Source organism: Sphaerodactylus townsendi, linkage group LG05, assembly GCF_021028975.2.
Source record: "Sphaerodactylus townsendi isolate TG3544 linkage group LG05, MPM_Stown_v2.3, whole genome shotgun sequence".
Classification (NCBI taxonomy): domain Eukaryota; kingdom Metazoa; phylum Chordata; class Lepidosauria; order Squamata; family Sphaerodactylidae; genus Sphaerodactylus; species Sphaerodactylus townsendi.
In genome coordinates, this window is record NC_059429.1 from 70986217 (window position 1) to 71006900 (window position 20684).

Sequence of the window (20684 nt, forward strand, 5' to 3'; positions counted from 1 at the left end):
GACTGTAGTTTGACACTTTTACTTCTATACCACTCAGGCTGTCAGTTTCCCGCTCCACCAGCAGCCTCTTCCTGGGAAAAGTCTTACCTGGTTGCAAAAACCCATGCAAATGAGTCAGGCAAGTGCGGTGGCCACTACCATGCCAAGTTGTACAAGTGGTATAGAGCAGTGGTGGCGAACCTTTGGAACTCCAGATGTTATGGACTACAATTCCCATCAGCCCCGGCCAGCATGGCCAATTGGCCATGCTGGCAGGGGCTGATGGGAATTGTAGTCTATAACATCTGGAGTGCCAAAGGATTGCCACCACGGGTATAGAGGCTGCTGCTAGACCCAGGCAACTTGTGTAGCATTACATCAGCCAGTGCTGAGCTGCTACAGTCAGGTGCATAGTGGGAAATGATGTCATCTGGTAGCCAGTGTTGTGCCTAAAAAGCCATGCAAATTACATGGCAGCAAGTTCCATGTGGTAGTATTTTCCTTCCAGGACAAGAGGTAAGGGAGTCGGATAGATTAGGAAGCAAAAGCTGGGCGCCTTTGACTTTAAAATTTTGTATTAACTGCTGTTTTTAAAAGGGATTTAGTAATTTATTTGTATTGAAATTTAATTGTTTAGTTTGATTGTTGTTTAGTTGTTTTATGATTTAATTTTGTTGTACACCGCCCAGAGCCCTTCGGGGATAGGTCGGTATACAAAACCAAACAATAAATAAATAAATAAAAATAGCTCTGGAAAGAGTCCTCCCCAACTTTTACTGACAGAAAGCAAGATTTGAAGGCACGGCAATACTGTTGTGATTGGCTTGCAAAAAGAGTTCCCAAATTTTATACTCTTTCAATTGATTTTATATCCAGTATCATTTTTCTGAAAGCAAGAGAAGTCACTTTTAGACATCATAACATTATACTTATTATTAGAAACAGAAATATGCATCTATAACACACGTCAAGCATCACAGTCCATCCATACCAAATAAGGTAACACTTCAAACAGTATGATGAGACCAGGCGGCAAAGCTGTGGCTAATATCAGGTCTCCACTTGGAGTAATTTTCTGAGTCCTGACAACACACATTTTAAATAGTTTTCACAGCAAGAACCTGATATCATGTTTTGAACACAGGCTCTTAGACAAAACAGCATGAAAAAGGGATATATTTTTTATATTGCTTGGGATGGTTTTTTACAAATATAAAATATACAAATAAATGAGGATTTAGTTAAATGTATAATTTATCCTATCGGATAGAAATTGTTCTATCACATGTGTGTGTGTGTAAGACGGATCCCTGCTCCCAGTCAGCTTCCAAGTGAAAATTACATCTGACATTGAAATTCAGTAACTGGAACTCTTGGCATGGGGGAGTGGGGAGGGGAAGTAGCTGGGACATGGGAAGATGGGAATTATTGTGGAAGTGAATTATAGTTCTTTTTCATATGTGTGCCATGAACAAACATGGCTTCCTCAAATTACTTTTAGGGAAGAGAGACACCATACCTGGTGCCAATCTTCCCCCAGCCTTCCACCAGAAATAAAAGAAGCTCAAAAGAAGTTTTTAACTGAGGAATTATCACAGGAGGAGAGACTGACTACAATCCTAAACTGAGATATCTCACTCTCAGAGTCATGCAGATGTACATACCTTTCTCCTATAAAATTAAGAACTGTTCCCATTACAAGTAAAGCTGGCCTTAAATAAACAAATGCTCACTGCTTGTGTGCTGGCCTCAGTTATAAAAATGACATTTCATTTTATTTTATGATTTTACATTTTATGTTTTTATTACTATTGATTGTTTCCTGATTGCTTACTAGACCTATATGACAATCATTAAGTGCTGTACCTTATGATTCTTGACAAATGTATTTTCTTTTATGTACACTGAGAGCAGATGCACCGGAGACAAATTCCTTGTGTGTCCAATCACACTTGGCCAATAAAGATTCTATTCTATTCTAAAATAACCTTACATGGTCCAAATTTTAAGCATTAGTTTTTTTTCTTTAAGTTCCATTCCCAGACATTATAAGTAACAAGGGTATACAAATCCAGCTTTGCAGGAATGAATCCCTAATCAACGTATTTTTACATTTTAAATGTATATTTTGATTTTCCCCAAAGCTGATGTTCAAATTTTTTTAAAGTTCAGAATTCCTTGGACTAGGTCAGTGGTGGGATCCAAACATTTTAGTAACAGGTTCCCTCGCCAGTCCCCCCTCAGCAAAGGGGGCAGAGGCGTACCTAGGCAAACCTGAGCCCTGGGCAAAACCATGGGCAGCCACCCCACCACGACCCCCCAAAAATTTTTTTGGACCAGGTCATTTCTAAATCATCATCACATTATAGAAAATGCCCCAACTCACAAATCTGAACACAGCAATGGTGAAACACACAGGTTCTTTGATAGAGACTGGTGAGATAAAAGGTATGAAAGGCTGAGAATCAATGAATTGCAGTACCTGAAAGGGATTAACCCTGTTCAGGGAGTTACATTATTAGCTCCACTAGTGCTATAGAGAACTCCTTCACGTGCTCCAAAGGCGAGTATGCACTCTCGGGGAGGCTGGTGGAGATGGAAAAGCGGACCCAATTAGTAACCCCCTCTCGGCACACACAAATAATTAGTAACCCACTCTCGGGAACTGGTGAGAACCTGCTGGATCCCACCTCTGGACTAGGTATATACTAAAATTCAGTTTTCTAGGACATGTGGGAATGTCCTAATAATTTTTGTATCCCAGTTACTAAATTAAACTAATTTGCCTTTATCTGTTCAACATCTTTAACTTTATGTATCTATGTATTGTTGAAGGCTTTCACAGCCAGAATTAACTGGCTGTTGTCATTTTCCAGGCTGTGTGGCCATAATCTGGTAGTTTTAGTTCCTAATGTTTCACCCTCATCTATGGCGAGGATCTTCAGAAGCATGTGATGGTAAGATGTGTTTCTTTCCATGGCACAGTGTGAAGTGTTCTGTGGAGCTGGGTATCTATTTTGTTCATCTCCCAGGTGGGAGGGGAGAAGGCACATTTGCATGTATTCAGGTGGACTTCATTTGCAGTTGCATTTGTATGGCTCTGGTGGTCTGTGACTCATCTCAGAAACCAGAGTGAGGTGAGTTGAATCCCCTAGACTGGGCTCTGTAAGCAAATGGTTACTCCACAAATGGAAATCAAAAGAGCTGTAAAGCCAAGAGAAAAATGCATAACTGAGGAAAAATTATCCCCCGTGAGAAAGGAATTCCTGCTGTACATCAAGAAAATCACTGACCGAAAGGGAAAACTGATGGAAAAACATAACCTTCAAACAGTCTTCAGACTCAGCAGAAAAACACAACAAATGCTACAGTTAGCAAAGGACAAGAGAAAGCTGTGGACAGGTATACATAGGGACTACAAAATGCAACTTTCTGATAAGAATTAAAGAACATGAAAGGCACTGCAGACTAAACCAACTTGATAAATCAGCAGTAGTTGAACATTCTTTAACCCAAGCCAGACGTAGGATCTTATTTGATGACACAGGTACTTTGTCAGACTATTCAGGGAAGCTACTGAATTCCCCAAACGATGAGATACTGAAACACTGAGTCTGAAAATCAATAAAATCTGGCTACAGGGGACTTTTCAAACACCATTCACTAATCCATCAGATACTACAAACTCCTTCTCTTCCTTCCTGCAACACCTTGCCTCACTCTGATTTCTGGGATGAGCCACATCCATTCAAAGCACAATGGCATGTACAAATGCAAGTGTAAATAAATTCTATCCAACATGCAAATGCACCTTCTTCCCCTCCTACTTGGGAGGGGGACAAAACAGATACCCAGCTACATGGTACACTCCACATTGTACCACAAAGAGTAACACATCTTACCATGACATGCTTCTGGAAATGCCACCCATAGATGTCAGTGAAATGTTAGCAGCTAAAACTACCAGACCACAGCCACACAGTCCAGAAAACCCCAAAACAGTCAGTATTATGTATCTATTTATGTTACTATATTTAATATATGTGTAAATAAGTTCAGCCTTCTCCTTCACATATCCTTTCATATTATCCTTCCCATTGTCAAACAGCACATCATCTCCATTGATCTTTTACCTTCTTTGGTGAACCTGGTTCCAGTGAGTGAGGGGAGAAGTGTAAGCCATTTACAAATGAGTGCAGACAACAGAACTTTCATCTACTTCTCAGTTCTGTACCACACATTTATCAACATAAATAATTCTCACCATTGCCCTATCTGTGGGTAATTCAATCCACAAAGCTGGGCCCATGAACAGACAAAACACATCTTTCTTCAAAGCCTTTGCTTGCTTACTTACATTTAAAGACCCCTTTTAAATGTTTCTCATAGTGATTTATGTTATAAAACTATTAAAAACTCAAACTATTAACAATTCAAACTAAGCAACAATAAAATCAAATAAATAAGCAACTCGAACCACACACACAGGGGACTATTGAAGGCACTTACACTATTAGAAAGGAAGGCACCTATCAGATTTCTCAATTGCTGTATACATGAAACTGATTTTCTGTTTGTTCTACCAAGCTTTTCTTCAGAAATGTTGATTGACAAAATCTCAGTAAGAAAGAGGTGCAGGAAAACAGTGAAAAAAGGAGCCCACCAGAAAAGAAGAGTATGACCTCATGTAAAACGCCTGCTGCCTCATTTTTATTGAGCAAGAAAGACAAAAAGTATTGAGGCGAACTTAAAAGATTCAATAATGTGATGACAGCTCCTATTCTAGAGAAAAAAGAAGCGAGGTGATGGGATTTGGGCCCAGACTAAAGTCTTTACAGCAGGTAAGTCTTCATTATCTATTGAAAGGTCAGAAACACACAGGAGCTCATTTTAGAATAATAAAAAGCTTTTGACTTTATTAAGCTTTTATGGCATGTTTCTTTCCAGAGACACAACTGGAGAGCTTTGCTTGCTTGTTCAATGGAATTTGGCTTGCAGCAACATGTGGTTCCATATGCATTCTATATTGGTCAGTGAGGCACACTTGAGAATTCATATGGGTGGTTTTAAAAAAATCACACAAGACAGAAATGTGCGATTCTTAGAGATATGTGATATTCTTAGACAGACCCTCACAGCACATTAAACCTTGCTATTTTCCAACACGAACATCCACAGAGGAAAATACAAATTTATTTAAGATGTGAAGCATGATGAGGAGTTTCCCCCCTGTGCTACTATGTTCATCAGACAATAACAATATGCCAGGAAATAATAATGTACAACATGCTCCTCACAGACAGGAGACACAGAGCATCGGAGAAGTCTCTCACTCGTCTCAGGTTGGCCCAAATAACATGGAAGAAGCAGCTCAATGATCTCATCCTCAGTCCGATTCTAGGACTGGTAAGCTATGTCCCTATGTATTTCTATGGCCAGGCTGTATCTTTCCCTTCTGCCATTTTTATCTGCCTAAGAAATTGCCTGTTCAAGCCAAGTTTGACCTGCATCTCTTGGGTTGACTTGTTTAAAAGTCTGTGAAGGTTGTTTTATTTCAGCACAAGTTTTCATAAAGCCCACTTCTTCAGATGCAATCAATGGATCCTCACTTTGCAGACATTTTTGCAGGAGTTAGGAAAAACAAAAACAGGCAGCAGGATCAAGGGGCTGGAAACTGCAGGAAGTATAGGATGAAGTACATTAATGAAAAATTCTGTTCTAATCACAACAAATATAGAGACTATCCACTATTTATGCTAATTAGTATTCCTAGTGTGTGGGGAGGCTAACATTTGTTAAGATAACATATAACATTGTTGTAAAGATAAAATGCCCTGAGCTGGATAGGCCAGGCTTGCCTGATTTAATCAGATCTCAGAAGCTAAGCATGGTTGACCCTGGCAAGTATTTGGATAGGAGACCTCAGGAAATACGAAGGTCATGACACAGAGGCAGGCAATGGCAATGGCAAACCACCTCCGAACGTCTCTTGCTTTGAAAACCCTACAGGGTCGCTAGAAGTCAGCTGTGACTAGCTGGCAGAAAATGTAGAGTATAAATGAAGTACACGTGACATTGTATAGTGATTTGAAATAGGCATGTGAGTTAATTTTCAGGCTCTACCAATATAAAGTTGCATTAACATAGAAAGCCTGTCAAGACCATCTTCTATCCCTCCAGGCAAATCAGGCTCAATTCCAAGGCCAATGTACCTGTTTATGCAGATTTTGCAAAGTGTGTCATTAGCTTTTCTTGAAATTAAATTAGGATATTCATAGCTGAAAAATTACTGAACTTCTGGATTCAGTAGCAGTTGTATAATTACAAACAAGATAGCAAGCAACCATATTGTTCTTCAGAAAAAAATCTATAATAAAAGTTTTCTGATGCTTTTGATTAGGACTAAAACCCAACAAACAAGTAAGCGAATTTTCAAAAATTATCTGTCAGGCTTGATGTCCAATCCAGAAAAATAGGGGAGGCAGAGAAAAAAAAATAAGCTGATTCAGAACAAGCTTCCAAGCCTGTAGCTCGTATGGGATGTACTGTGTAGTGAATTGGATTCTATGTGTACAAACAGAGGTGTAAGCAACTTAGATTCAGAGGCGTACTGGGAGGAAATGGCACCCGGAGACATCCATTCTCCGGGCGGCCCCCCACTACACCTGGGGGGTCCACTCCTGGGCCCCGCCCACTCCCGGCTCCAAGCTGGCAGCCGGGAGGGGGAGCGAGGCCTGGGGGGTCCTCTGGCTTTCTTGGCCCTGCCCATGTCAATGACAACATGGGCGGGCCAAGGGCGCCAGAAGACAAGGTAGCAGGACTTCCTGCTGCGTTGCCGTCTTCCTGGTCACGTGAGAAGCCAATTTTGTGGCCCCCACGTCACCAGTTCAGTGGCACCTGGGGACAGAGGGTACCCCCTGTCCCGAGGCAAATACGCCACTGCTTAGATTTCTTACTGGTACTGTTTCTCTGAGAGCTTGAAGCAGAGGATAGGATGGCCCACTTTTCTCACTTTCTTACCAATACTTGGTATCAGTCCATGCTAGCTTACTTTCATCTTGGGAGCAGAACAGAGTTTCAAGTTGTACCAACAACTGCTGAGGCTTCATTCAACTTGGCCCAGGGTCAGGGGTGTTTCAGGGAAACAGTTCACCAGGAACCTTCTTTGTAAGTTAAAGGGCCAATGAGCCCCTGGAGGATGGGGCGGTATAAAAGTTTAATAAATAAATAAATAAATAAATAAATAAATAAATAAATAAATAAATAAATAAATAAATAAATAAATAAATAAATAAATAAATGACTGCTATTGTTTAGGAAGCCATAACCACCACAGACACTTCAGATATTAAATTCCTTTGCAGAAGAGTCTGAAACACATACCCATTCAAACTCTCTAAGAAGAATCTCAGATAGAAGGCCACATATATCCTTAAAAATGAATAATTTCACCGTAATATAGAAAGCACATTTGATGAAGGTCACTGGTACCTTACCACTTTAATTAAGGATGCCCTTTAATTTTTAACAAGTTTGTTGTCCAAATTGCAATAACTAAGCTATTCATTTTCATGCAAAGTTTAGAGAAGTACTATACAATGAAAGGTCTTTTATTGCGAGCCTCCTATCTATTATACCCAATAGGTTTTTCTAAGCAGACACAGAGAAACATGAGTTACTGTCCTTGGAATTACACAGTGGCACTTCAAATGAAAAGCATATCATTTCTGATGTACCCCCTACTAATAGTAAAGAATATTGGGCTTCTCACAATTTATGGAAATTAAAATGTTGAGCTTTTGTATTAGCTATTTTAATGCTCAAATAATTTTGGTACCCAAATCTAGGAGAAACAATTCCAATCTTTTACAATAGTTGCCATTGTCAATGTAAAACTATTTTAAGTCATTGCAACTAAAAATCGACAAATTAGAGGAAAAATAAACAAGCATTGTTGCTGTTGTTTTGCAAGCACCCCCCAAAAGATTACCTTGACAGAATAGCAGCATCCCAGGACCATCCTACTGTTTTCAGGCATGCCTACCTAGCTGGCATGTTGGAAGCCAGGGTCAGTCCTTTAGGGCCTATAAGAACTAACACTGTGGAGCAGTGGGTAGCATGTAGGCTTCAAGACCCCTGTTTTTTATCACCTAGCACATTTTCTGATCTCTGATCATCGTAATGAGAACACCCAACTTGAAACTGTAAGTTAAATGCTTTGAGTCCCACTAACCAAGGATGGCTTCATTCAATGGAGAAAGTCATTAATGGAGCAAGGCTTTTTCCTCTTGAGGAGTGCTCCTCACTTCGCATAAGAGTTCATACACACCAACCAACTATGACAAACTTCCCAGGCTGCGCTAAAAAGAATTTCAAAGCTACCCACCACTCTGAAGCACCAAATCCACTATTAAGGCCCAGCTGATCAATACGAATCTGATGCTAAATATATGTATTGAGTACAGCTTTTCAAGGAAAACCTGTTAAAATACTAGAACTGTGAAGAGGTTTCTTATTTTTCTGACTTTGAAAATCATGTGGGAATAGTGATTTCAAGAAACATTTTCATTACTGTAATGTACATAAATGAGCTTGTCAATTGCGAGCTCTTGCTTTAAAAAGCAAGCACTCCCCCTTGTGGCAAACACAGAATAAAAGTGGTCACCTTCAGAAATCTGCCACATGCCACTCTTCCGAAAAGTTCAGCGGAAAAAAAAATCAAGCATTAGTCACACATTTATACAGAAGAAAATTAACTAGAAGCTTGGAATGCAAGCACTTCACTTCTGAGGAAAACGTAATTAACCCTAGATTCAAGAACCTGTTTATATATAAATTGTTTACCTTGTTTCTGTCCCCCTGTCACCTATATAGTAGAAACTACTCTCTTCCTGTCCTGGATAGGGAGCAAAATGTGCTTCCCATACATGCGCCACCCCCACAGGAGAAGCAGGGGTGTTACTAATACCTGACGAAGCTCTGAGGCTTTATTCCAACCAATTCACCAAAGAAACTACAAGTGTAGCAGAAACAAACTAAAAAAACCCTGCAACGTAGTTTTGTAATTTCACAACTTTCACATCGATGTCATTTTTATCTCTCCTTTCCTCCTAGTTGCTCAAAATGGCATGCACACTTCCCCTTTACTCCAGTATCTTTCATCATATAATTTTATATGACACATCTTGATGGATAATGATTTACTAGTATGTTGTTTTCAAACAAAGGTTTATTTGTGAACATTTTGAAGCATTATACAATTGGCAGCTACACAGAATTATACATTGGTCTACTGACTGCTTAAAATGGGGGAGGAGACAAAGAACACAGGAGAAGACATAGCACTTAAGAAATCAATAAGTTATTAAAAATGAATCATTTCAAGTTGTTCAGAGCATGATTAACCCCCAGATTCAATACTGGCAACATTTTTATTAAGTTGTTTGCCTTGTTTCATTTTGCAGTACATAGTAAGAAAGTACAACAAAAAGGTAAAGGTAGTCCCTTATGCAAGCTCTGGATCTGACATATCACGTTTACTAGGCAGACTTTGTTTCACCAGACAGTTTGCCGTTGCCTTCCCCAGTCGTCTCCACTTTACCCCCAGCAAGCTGGGTACTCATTTTACTGACCTTGGAGGATGGAAGGTTGATTCACCCCTGAGCCAACTTCCATTGGGATTGAAGAAAGTAATATACATTTATTCCTACTAATAGCTTAAAAGCCAAACAATATTATGTTACTATCACTACAAGGAGAACTTTTTTCTAATGGCGAGTTTCATGAAAAAATATTCTAAGAAGTTTTACTGATAATGCCTCTGTTCCACTTGTTACAAGGTTAGACTATTTAGAACCATACAAGTGGGATCAGTGTCCATGATTCTGAGTTCCTCAGCACAGTGTAACCAATGCTTCCAACATCAGGAAGGTGGCTGCAGAATGGTGAAAGGTTGAAGCCAGGATCCAAACAAGTTCACACAAGGACTATAATGTTCACACAATGCGCTATAATGCTTTACAACCCTGCCACCCCACCCCACGCATGTATACAAGCCTCTTTAGATCCAGGCCTCAACATCATACCTTGGAATTCTTTTGCCTCTTGCTCGCATGGAAAAGATGCCCCTACAACTGGATTTCAAAAAGTTGGTCCCAGAAAAAATCCCAACTCAAAATCACGTAATACCTTTTAGAGAAGGTATATATATAAATATGCGATATAATAAAAGGCATTACATGGCTTTGAGTTTTACAGTTGGATTGTGTCTTCTGCATGGGAGAAGACACAGGATTTTATTTATGACCCCTAGGATCTAGTTAGTTATTTCACGCTGAGATGTGCAGGCTTTTACAAAAACAATTAAGAGCTGCTTCAGTAAGGGGTGAGTCAGAACAAAGAAATATCAGTGGGGAATGCTTAAGCTTTTTGCTGCAGCTGCTTCCCTTGTCCATCACTAACCCAGCAACATTTCTTCCAAACAAGAGTTTACTTTTACAAATAATGCATCTAGAATCCTGTTGGAATGGGTGGAGGCAACTTGAATGCAGATATAGAAGGTGACAAAAAAAATTTTTTTAATTTCTCCCACTGTACTCCAGCTCTGACTCACCCATGTTAAATTATTTTCCTGTTTAAAAGGAAAACACACCACTAGGGTTCCATGATATACATTGGCCCCTTCCGCACATGCAGAATAATGCACATTCAATTCACTTTTACAATTGTTTGCAAGTGGATTTTGCTGTTCCGCACAGTAAAATTCAGCTGCAAAGTGCATTGAAAGTGGATTGAAAGTGCATTATTCTGCATGTGCGAAAGGGGCCAGAGACATTCAACATTAGAATACCATCACTTTCTGTGCACGGGAGCAGATGAATAATAAAAAAATTCTAAGTTTCCCCACTGACTTTTTTTATCCAAGGCAAAAGGACTTTTTACCAATCAAAGTAAACATTGATTTTCTTGCCTTTCTTCCTCCGTGGTCTCCTAATACCTTTATTTCTCCTTTGTCTTATATCACTAGTTCTTCTCCCTCACCAGCAGCTTCTCTGTCAGCACTGTCGGAGAAACTAGCTCAGTTTCTCACTTGACTGAAGTTGATAGCCGCCTATCGGGAGGAAGAAAGAAGGTCTAGCCTCCTGAAACCTACTATGTCAACTCCCAATAGTCCTGAAATGCCCTACTTCTCAGTGCGTCTCTTGAGGCTGTAAGAAGAAATCTAAGGTATAACCAAATCATTCAGTCTGCCGGTCACACAGCAATAAGGGAGAAGGGTAGATTTCTCAAACTGTCAAATATAAATTGGCTGTACTAATAGCAAAGAGTGTTTTTTATTATTAATGTAGAACCAGAGGCGAATGTCAATTCATTGTCTAGAACAGCGGCTTTCAAACTGCACTCCTAGCTTAATAGGGGTTCCTCAACAAGAACGGCAACAGCGGATAACCATCCCCAAAAGACAGCTTGCCTGTCATCAGCAATCTGTCTTACAAGGCATGGACAAGGTTGTACCATGGTTACATGGAATTAGGTCCAGACAGACCTTCCTTATTGAAGGTGCCCTAGAATTCTGAACACTGGACAGAGATTCCATGGCAGACAAATGGATAGAAAACCAGAGATCTACTGCTCTAGAATCAAACTGTGTGATCATTTATTCACATCTTTAAAAATTTCTATGTTTTTATCAACTGTTAAAATTAAGCTGCAGCACCTTTCAACAATTTTCTGATATGTTTTGTACTAATTTTGTAATACTTTGCATTTTTAATCAAAGATTTTATTTCAGGAATTATGTTTTCATGTATACATTTCTGCTGCTGAGAAAACCACTAATCCAGTTATTCACCTGTGTAAAGTCAATCACAGAGCCTTGATTACATTTTAAAGACAAAAGAAATCACTAACAATGCAACTTTCATATGTGATATGCACATAAATAAGAAGAATCACTCATAACTGTAAACATAGTCAGTTCAAATGGCAGTTCACCCAACACCACTACCAAAAATATTAATGGGTAATAAGCACATATCAACTTTCCAGGTCCTCTCTGATAGATTTCTTAAGCATAAAAATAATGATCTTCAAACAAATCTATGTAGCAACCCCTTTTTCTGTAGAATGTTTTTTTTTGCTTCAAAAGTGTGATTAGAATGGTTGTGCAAACACACCTTAGAACATGTTCCACCCAATCATCTGTTTATTAAGTATTTATTGCTGCCACAGGCACCACAATGTATTTAAGCATCACAATATAGATCTAATACGGCTAATTAATTTTAACAAATGTGTTTTTACACTGATCAAACCATATCAAAAGTATAATTAAATTACTGTTATTCAAGTTACGCTATTTTCTTGGGGGAGGGGGCAAACATTAATAATTAATATATTCCTGTCCTTCCTATCCTTTAGATCACTGAATAAATAAGCAATTCGCTTAAAAACCATTACAAGAAAATCATGACAGATGATAAAAAGATGTCATAGTTGCTCTCAGACAAGCATAGCAGTATTTTGAAACTTAATTACCATTTGGTCTTTGAAAATATTGCAAGGGCCTTTATTACTTGAAAATATGGTGCCCTTGTAATCTGACACTTCAGTTCTGAACAAAATGGTCATAGCCCAAAATCCTCATGTGCAAGAGCTTCTCATCCCCTTTGAGAAAGGAGCCAGATTATACTGACACAGGTATTAACCATACTGAATGGCTCCATTTTCAGAGACCTCGTATATGTGAAAGACAATGTGTAAAATCAATGGGACACCTATTGTGTTTAATAGTCGAGAACGTCATAAGGTTTGTTGCTTAATTTAAGTAATTTTGTGTATATTTCAACCAATTTGCATTCTAATAACTAAAGAAGCAAAAAGTACTCAAGTAAAATGGCATACTTAAAGCTTTTTTTATTTTTCAAAAACTGCTGGTCATTCAAAATAATCTTTTTGTAAGTAAAAAAAAACCACACAATTTTCCTACATTTGGTCCAAAACTAGAGGAAACAAATAATAATGGGTCCTTTCTATTATATTTACAATTTCTGTGTTTGTGGGATTCTAAAAACAACATGGCTTCCAGCAATAGGAAAAGAACTGAAGTACTGCTACCAATGAAAGGATAACCAGATGCTTCTTGGAAATACCATTTGAGTATTAGCTTTGTTCTAGAATTTGGGTTCTTTGTTCGGTTCAGTTCAGATGTACATACCTTTAACAGCAGGCCATTTGCAAGTCAAAGTTTAAGCCATGTTTTCAAATAATTAACCATTTACACAAGTTATTTAAAAAGGCATATTTTATAGTCATTACAAAAATGGACTATAGTAGCAGCTCTTAAAGCAAGATTCAAGCATGCTTGAAAAAGGTTCAAGTAGAGAACTAGCCTTCTTTATCAAAGATGCTCACAACTTTAGCAAAAACCTGCAAGAGAAAGGACATTATAGAAAACCTTTGTACATTATACCAATAAGTATACATAATGTAAATTGTGCAGTGTTCACAAATGTAAATTTAAAGTAAACATGCAACTGCTGCTCCCATTCGGCCCATTCAGGGCACAAGTCTTTTACCAATTTGGAACCAATTTGGAAGTCCCCCCCCCCCCCCGCCACACTGCATTTAATTGGGAGTTCAAGTCATTTGTGGACAGCACTGACTGGTAAGATAGACCACTGAATTAGTGATCCACTTCGTTGAATGTACATCTGTCACTCAAGCCAGCTAGGCTCATATAACTAGTAAGGAATTTACTGAGAATTCTCTTCTTATATAACTATACTCAATCTACATAGTGTCTCTTCAGTATTATTGTACTGGCAATAGCGATATGAAAAAATGACTGCCACCTGCAACACAAAGCAATAATTGGAATCCAAGGACCCAAGAGAGATCTTAAGTCTTGCAATCAGATTCACAGCCAAATTCCTATCATGAGGTGAAGTTACTGGGGTATAAACAAAAGCTTCTGCCACATCAGCAGCAATGACATCCTTTGTTAGACAGTGCCCATCAGGGTTCCCAGTCCAACTCTCTTTCTATACACCCCTGGCCTGAAAATTTGTCCCTGTGTTTTACATCAGCATTAGCCAATGTTTTAACGCAGAAGGCAAGGTTGGCTCCCAGCTCCTCATCCCTAAAACTGTATTATGATTCTCAAGCATTACTCTTATGCAATGTACATTATGACTTAGTAGGTCGTACTATTCTGTAAACAGCTTTTTGATCAAGGCTCACAGCTGGGGTCCAGGAAGCAGCCAGCCCAGCAAATGAGAGCCTGCCAAGGATGTGGCTGATATGTTTGTTGTGTTATATGTTTGACTATATTACATGAATTTGGAAATTTCTGCGAGCCCTTTTGTAGAAAAAATCAGGACAGAAATGCCTAAATAAAATGTCAAATGGAAATGGAACAGCTTAACAAAGTGTTGATCTGCATAGCTGTAACCCCTACCTTCCCCCACGAGGCAAAATTGTATGAGTTTTAAGAAAATTCAAAACTACATCTTCAACCTTTGAAACTTACTTCATCAACAGATTTGGAGGCATCCACTTTCCTGACTTTGCCCATTTTCTCATATAAGTCTATTATGGGCTTTGTAGATTCTAGATATGTATGAATTCTGAGATGAAGAAAAAAACAGAAAATTACATAATTGAAAAGTATCAGAAAGCACAATTAAGGCAATTTGTTTGTACATAATACCTCTTCTCCAAACTTTCTCTGTTGTCATCACTTCTGCCACTGCTTTTCCCTCTTTCAAGGCAGCGATTAATACAGATCTACAAACAAAAAGAAAAGACTTACCAAAACATTTTGTTGTTTTTTACTCTGCAGTTAATCGTGTTACATACAAACGTTGTGCTTTCTACCTGGGGACAGATGAGCTCATTGGCTATTCAAGTACACAGCACATGAACTGTGGTAGCCAATTAGCCATCTGTCAAGGAAAAACTTTCACTGAAAGAAAAGCTGTTTACATTCTAAAAACTGCAAAATCAGAACAATACAAAAAACCAAGTTGAACCAGGAGACATTTTTAAAATGGATTTAACATAATGTCCCAGCATTCTAGTGACTCATTTAAAATATTTGTTATTTCATGGTATATTAAGTGATCAATGCGCGAGCACCTATATGCTAACAGTGACTTGTGGCCACCAGAGACACCAAACAGACTTTTCTGCAAATGTGCAGGTTTGTAGAAAAATCTAAAATGTTTAAATCTCCCCCACATTAAAATAAAAAATATAAAAAATTAAAAAGCGTTGTTTGTGCTTTGCTTCTGAGGTGACGACAGAAACTCTACCAGAAACTCTACCAGAATCCTGGAGTCCAGTCATGGCAGATGCCGGGAGCAACTTGAGGGTGAGTTATTGAGCCTGGGTCCATGCTGGTTTAGCAACAGGGGAGGAGAATGGGATTTTGCACCCTCTGTTTCATCTATTTTCTATATTAAGATCATATTTTTAAAATAGAACATTAACAAGATCTATAATCTCTCTGAGCAATTGCCAATCCAGTATGTTTATTTTTAATGAAATGATGAAAGACTCTCAGATGAGAGACGTGGAAAGAAAAGAAAAATTACATTAAAATTGCATGTCTTTTTCTGCTATGGGCAATCATTTTGCCTGAATATCTTTGTAGTACTTATGTTTACTGTGACTCCCTTAAAGAGCTAGCTCATTCATGAACAGATATCAAGATTCTACACTTCTACTACTGTTCTGGCTACCAGGACATTTCTTCCCTACTGAATAATTTCTGTAATTTCGTATCTGGACAAATGTCTCTTAATTCCAGGGTTTAGCTGCTCATGATGCAATAGAGCAGCAATCAAAACTTCACTTCTTATAAACTGAGAACCAGTGGGGAGGGGGGAAAAACACATGGCTCTAACTAGGGCCATGGCATGAAGGGGGGAGGTCTGCAATTGCTTCCTTCCCCATGGTCATCTCTCTTCAATTTAAATTGATTTTTCCAGGTGCTACTATTTGCCTCCCAGGAAAAAGCAGGCATAACTTAGGATAGGAAAGAGTTAAACCACACTTCCTTCCATAGCCCCAACTGCCTTCCCCATGTTGTTACCTTATTAAAAACAGCAAACCGCATGCAGTACCCAATTAAACTGATTATTACATAATCACAGCACATAGTGAGAGATAGAAGTCAATGTGTCCATTTACATACTACATGGGGAAGTTGAAAGTGCACTGATAATTAATTTACCTCATTATTGCAGTCAAAAAAAAGAACAAAAGATACATCTGCTTTTCCATTCATTGTTTTGTTCCAGCCCTGAAGGTTATCTTCATTCCTGGGAAATCCATCAATTAAGAATTTATTCTTCTGTGCATTTCCCGCCATAGTTTCATCCATAACCTGAACGGTTACAAAGTTCAAACAAAAACATTATTCCATACTGACAATATGGGGAATCATAGCAGTAATCTCTGAAATGTTGCCATGAATTAGAATTTTTTCATTTGATCTGTCACATTTGTATAGAACACACACAGGGTCAGATTAAGTTCAATTTATGCCCTAAGTACAGTCCAGCCTTGGTTCCCTGGCCCTTCCATTTGCAAGATTCATAATTTAGTTTACTTGCAGGCCAGTCTGATCAGATTTCACAATATATTCACAATATAGTGTGTTTTTTATTTTAATTTATTTTGTGGGACTATATGAATTATATTGCAATATGAAAAGGCCCTTACATAGCCTGGTGCCCTAGACTGTGACAATCCTACAGAGGAATCCTAAAGAGGAATATTATTATGATCATCATCAAGATTTACAACAGCGATTCACTTATATGACATCACCTTATTAGTTACTAACAAAAGGAATGCAAAATCTCATAAAATTTATTTCAGTTTATCATGAAAAACTGGAACGTCAACCTTAATTTTAACCTTACCCTCTTTAGCAAACTGATTGTTATTTCAACAGGTACAATTTTCCCCTCTTTAATATAGCTATCAATGAGCTCTCCATACTGAGAGCCTGGTCTCTTCCTCTCATCTCGAAGGAGGTCGCCTGCAGAAAGGTGGGTATAACCATATTTCTGAGGGAAAGAAACAAACAATAACACAACTATTTAACTGTTTATACAATGAAATTTATGTTCACCTTTTAGTTCACCATCAATAAAATCCAATTCAAACAAAGTGATGGTAAGTCACCAATAAAACCCAAAATATAAACTTCATATAACTCAGCATTTTCTTTTTAGACTCACATCTGGCTTGACAATCATGATTTTACAGCTTTCCTTGGAAGTTAGCAAAATCCCTTCAACTAGGATCTACTCTAAGTGAGTACAAATCAAATTACTGAGCCATTCATGTCCAGGTTCAATTGAAGGTGTTGATTTTCTCTTTAAAAGCCCTAAATAACCTGAAGTATCACAGTAAGCATCTTTGCATATACAGAGCCATGAACCCTTCCTCTGTGTTTCAAAATCTGCTAATGAGGCCTTCTTCAGCACACACACTTTAGTTGATACAAGACTGGAAAGACTCATAGCAGGGTTTCTTCAGTTATCACCTGTCTACCAGGAAATAAATTTCTGCCCTCAGATCACTGAGAAGTTTTTCTTATTAGTTATTTAAAATTTTATATTCCATTTTTCTGACCAATACTCAAAACAGATGAAATAATAATCATTAAAACATTATATCAGTGTACTAACTCTGTGACTCATGAACAGCCAATTCACCATTATCCAAAAGAGCTAAATTTATGTTCATCCCTGCTCTGGATACCCCAGGCTAGCATGATCTCAACAGATCTCAGAAGCTAAGCAGGGTCAAGGAATACTAGGGTTGTGCCATGGAAGTAAACAACCTTTGAATGTCTCTTACCTTGAAAACCCCACCAGAGGTTGCCATAAGCCAAATGTGACTTGACAACAAAAAATGGCACGAGGCCTGTATTTCAAGGCGGATGGCAGCTTAACTGTTCCTCTGACAGTGGCTGTATCAAAGTAAAAACCACTTGCCAACCACAAGCTCCACCAGGGGCAACGGTTTTGCCCACTTCCCTGAAAATTAAGAACTTGAATTGTGGAACAGTGTTTTAAAGAGCCACATATGGCATTTCAGAGCCTCATGTGACTCCAAAGCCACTGAATGAGTATCACTGCATTAAGCCAACAGTAGATTCAAACAATCAGCTCAGCTGGTAGATAACTTTCCATAACAGGTAAATAAAGTCCCCTGTGCAAGCACCAGGTCATTACTGACCCATGGGGTTATGTCACATCACAATGTTTACCAGGCAGACTATTTTTATTGCATGGTTTGCCATTGCCTTCCCCAGTCGTCTAAACTTTACCCAAGGCCCTTTTAAATAACACAGCCTTGCACTTTCCCCTGAAGAGAACTGGAGAATACACTCAGTGAAATTCTCCCATCCACCCATTCCAAAGCAATGGTAATAGGGCTATACGATAATGGAATGGTTCAGAAAAATGCTTTAAAAGGGATTATGGACTAGTCTACTATGTGGAGTGCCTACTATCTGTTGCTGTATGTATTATCCTACCATTTGATCTCTATCGTCTTAACACATCATGCTTTGTCTTGGGAGTTCCACTTGGGTTTCAGATTTCTGCAATCCTAATCTTACTACATGGATCATTGGATGTCCCATCCTGCTGACTGGATTGATTTACACTGCGTAGTCCACCTCAGTAAGAAACGTGGCCCATAAATAACTTAAATAAATTCTGAGTACAAGCTGAAACTGTGTCAACGAGGCAGCAGCATTTTGTACTAAGAGGTTTCCAAATTGAAAAGCAGACCCATGCAGAGTGAACAGTAATCTAGTCACATGTTTACTGTAATGTAGATCACTATAGGAAGATCGGCCATAATAATGTTGCCCTTGATCACTTAATACTTGTCAGTCCAGTTTCATTACATGAATACTCAACCACAACCCTCTCAATGTATATTTGTACGTTTTGGTTCTTTGAAAGATTACTAGAGAGAGAGAGAGAAGAGTTTTAGATTTATATCCCCCCTTTCTCTCCTGGAGGAGACTCAAAGGGGCTTACAATCTCCTTGCCCTTCCCCCCTCACAACAAACACCCTGTGAGGTGGGTGGGGCTGAGAGAGCTCCGAAAAGCTGTCACTAGCCCAAGGTCACCCAGCTGGCGTGTGTGGGAGTGCACAGGCTAATCTGAATTCCCCAGATAAGCCTCCACAGCTCAGGCGGCAGATCTGGAAATCTAATCCGGTTCCTCCAGATTAGATACACAAACTCTTAATCTCCTATGTCACTGCTGCTCCTAGAGCATCTTTATTTGAAAAGATAGACTGGGAGCACATTTGCACTACATGTTGAAATCAGTGTAAGTTAACATCAACAGTTTTGCCCCCACCCTTAAATGCGTAGCTCTGTGCAATTCCTAGCCATTTCACAATAACAGAATTGATGAGATTTTTTGATTGGGAGCCAGGATAGTTGCCTAAGTCTGTAACTGCCACACATAGTAAAGACAGCACTACACAGTGTACAACACTCCTGGCAATTTTTCTTTAATGCTTACTAACATCACAGTGCAATCCTAATAACACTTTCCTAAGAATTAGCACCAGGTTTTAGGATTCTGATTATACCAGCACAGAATGGCACTGTAGATCATCAATGGAAACAGACACATTAGAGGTTCAGAATAATATCTCACTTCCTTCTTTTTCTAACCTACACTATATGGCCACCCAAAATGCAATGATCCACATTCAACACAATATTGCCAGCCTAAATCATATGGCTTTCTTCAGGGTTATGATGCCCTTTTCTCAGTATGCATTCTAATGCCCTTGTAAAACAATGCAATTGACGGGATCAACTCGCAAACACGAAGCATGAGATTCCAGCAGGCCAGCACGATGTGCTCAGCCACATGCAGAGTGCCACATGCAAGCACCGTGCCCATCCAATTCAAACGCAGTTTTGCTCTTTCTGTGTTTTATTTTTATTTGAATCCTTAGAAAGGACCACCTACTAAAGGAACATCTGGGCTTCGAATGATACATAACTTGAAGCGTCTGACAGCCAGACTCCCTCTACCAGCATCCAGTCAATTTAACCGGTTTTCCAACGGCCTAGATTAGAAAACTACAACTCCCATCGCTCCTTGAGCGCCAGCTGTGGAACTTTCAAATATTCTTACAGGCTTCCTACGTTGTAGTCCCGTCGTTCCGGGGGTGGGGGGGAGAGAAGGAAAGCGGGGGTGCCTTTTTCGGCTCTTACCGCCACAATGCGAGAACACTGAGTCCCTTTGCCGGCGCCAGGCCCGCCAAGAACGAACACAACGACCGGCTTCATGAGGCGCGACAGGCGTCGAAGAGAAGAGGAAGAAGGGACGGCAAGAGGCCCAAGGCGAGCAGCCGGTGATCGAAGCCCAATCGCGGTAGCCGAGGAGAGACAACGACAGAACATGCGCCGCCGAGACAGAAACAAAACAGGGGGTCTCCGAGACCGCCTAGATTCTCCGGCTGAGGTGGCGCGTGAGGCGTCAGCAGGAAGAGAAAGCGCTTCCGGGTTCCTGCCAGCCCGCCGGTCACTTTCCTGACTGGTAGAGGCAGATGGCGGACTTTGAGAGGAGGCGAGGCCAAGGAGGAGTGGGCGGAGTTCAGCCCCGCGGGGCTCGGAGACCCGCCAGGAATCGTGGAGGGGGAAG

At 39.5% G+C, this 20684-nt stretch overlaps 1 protein-coding gene across 1 annotated transcript; it reads right to left on the bottom strand.

The window, feature by feature from the left end:
• Positions 1-9190: 9190 nt before the first annotated feature.
• On the bottom strand, positions 9191-20582 carry CMPK1 (cytidine/uridine monophosphate kinase 1). Its single transcript, XM_048497569.1, has 6 exons — positions 20255-20582; positions 16911-17057; positions 16217-16369; positions 14690-14766; positions 14510-14606; positions 9191-13407 (listed from the first exon to the last, which is right to left on the bottom strand). Exons 1-6 carry the CDS (start codon positions 20441-20443, stop codon positions 13366-13368), a joined length of 705 nt encoding a protein of 234 aa, XP_048353526.1. The 5' UTR covers positions 20444-20582; the 3' UTR covers positions 9191-13365.
• Between the last annotated feature and the right edge of the window lie 102 nt (positions 20583-20684).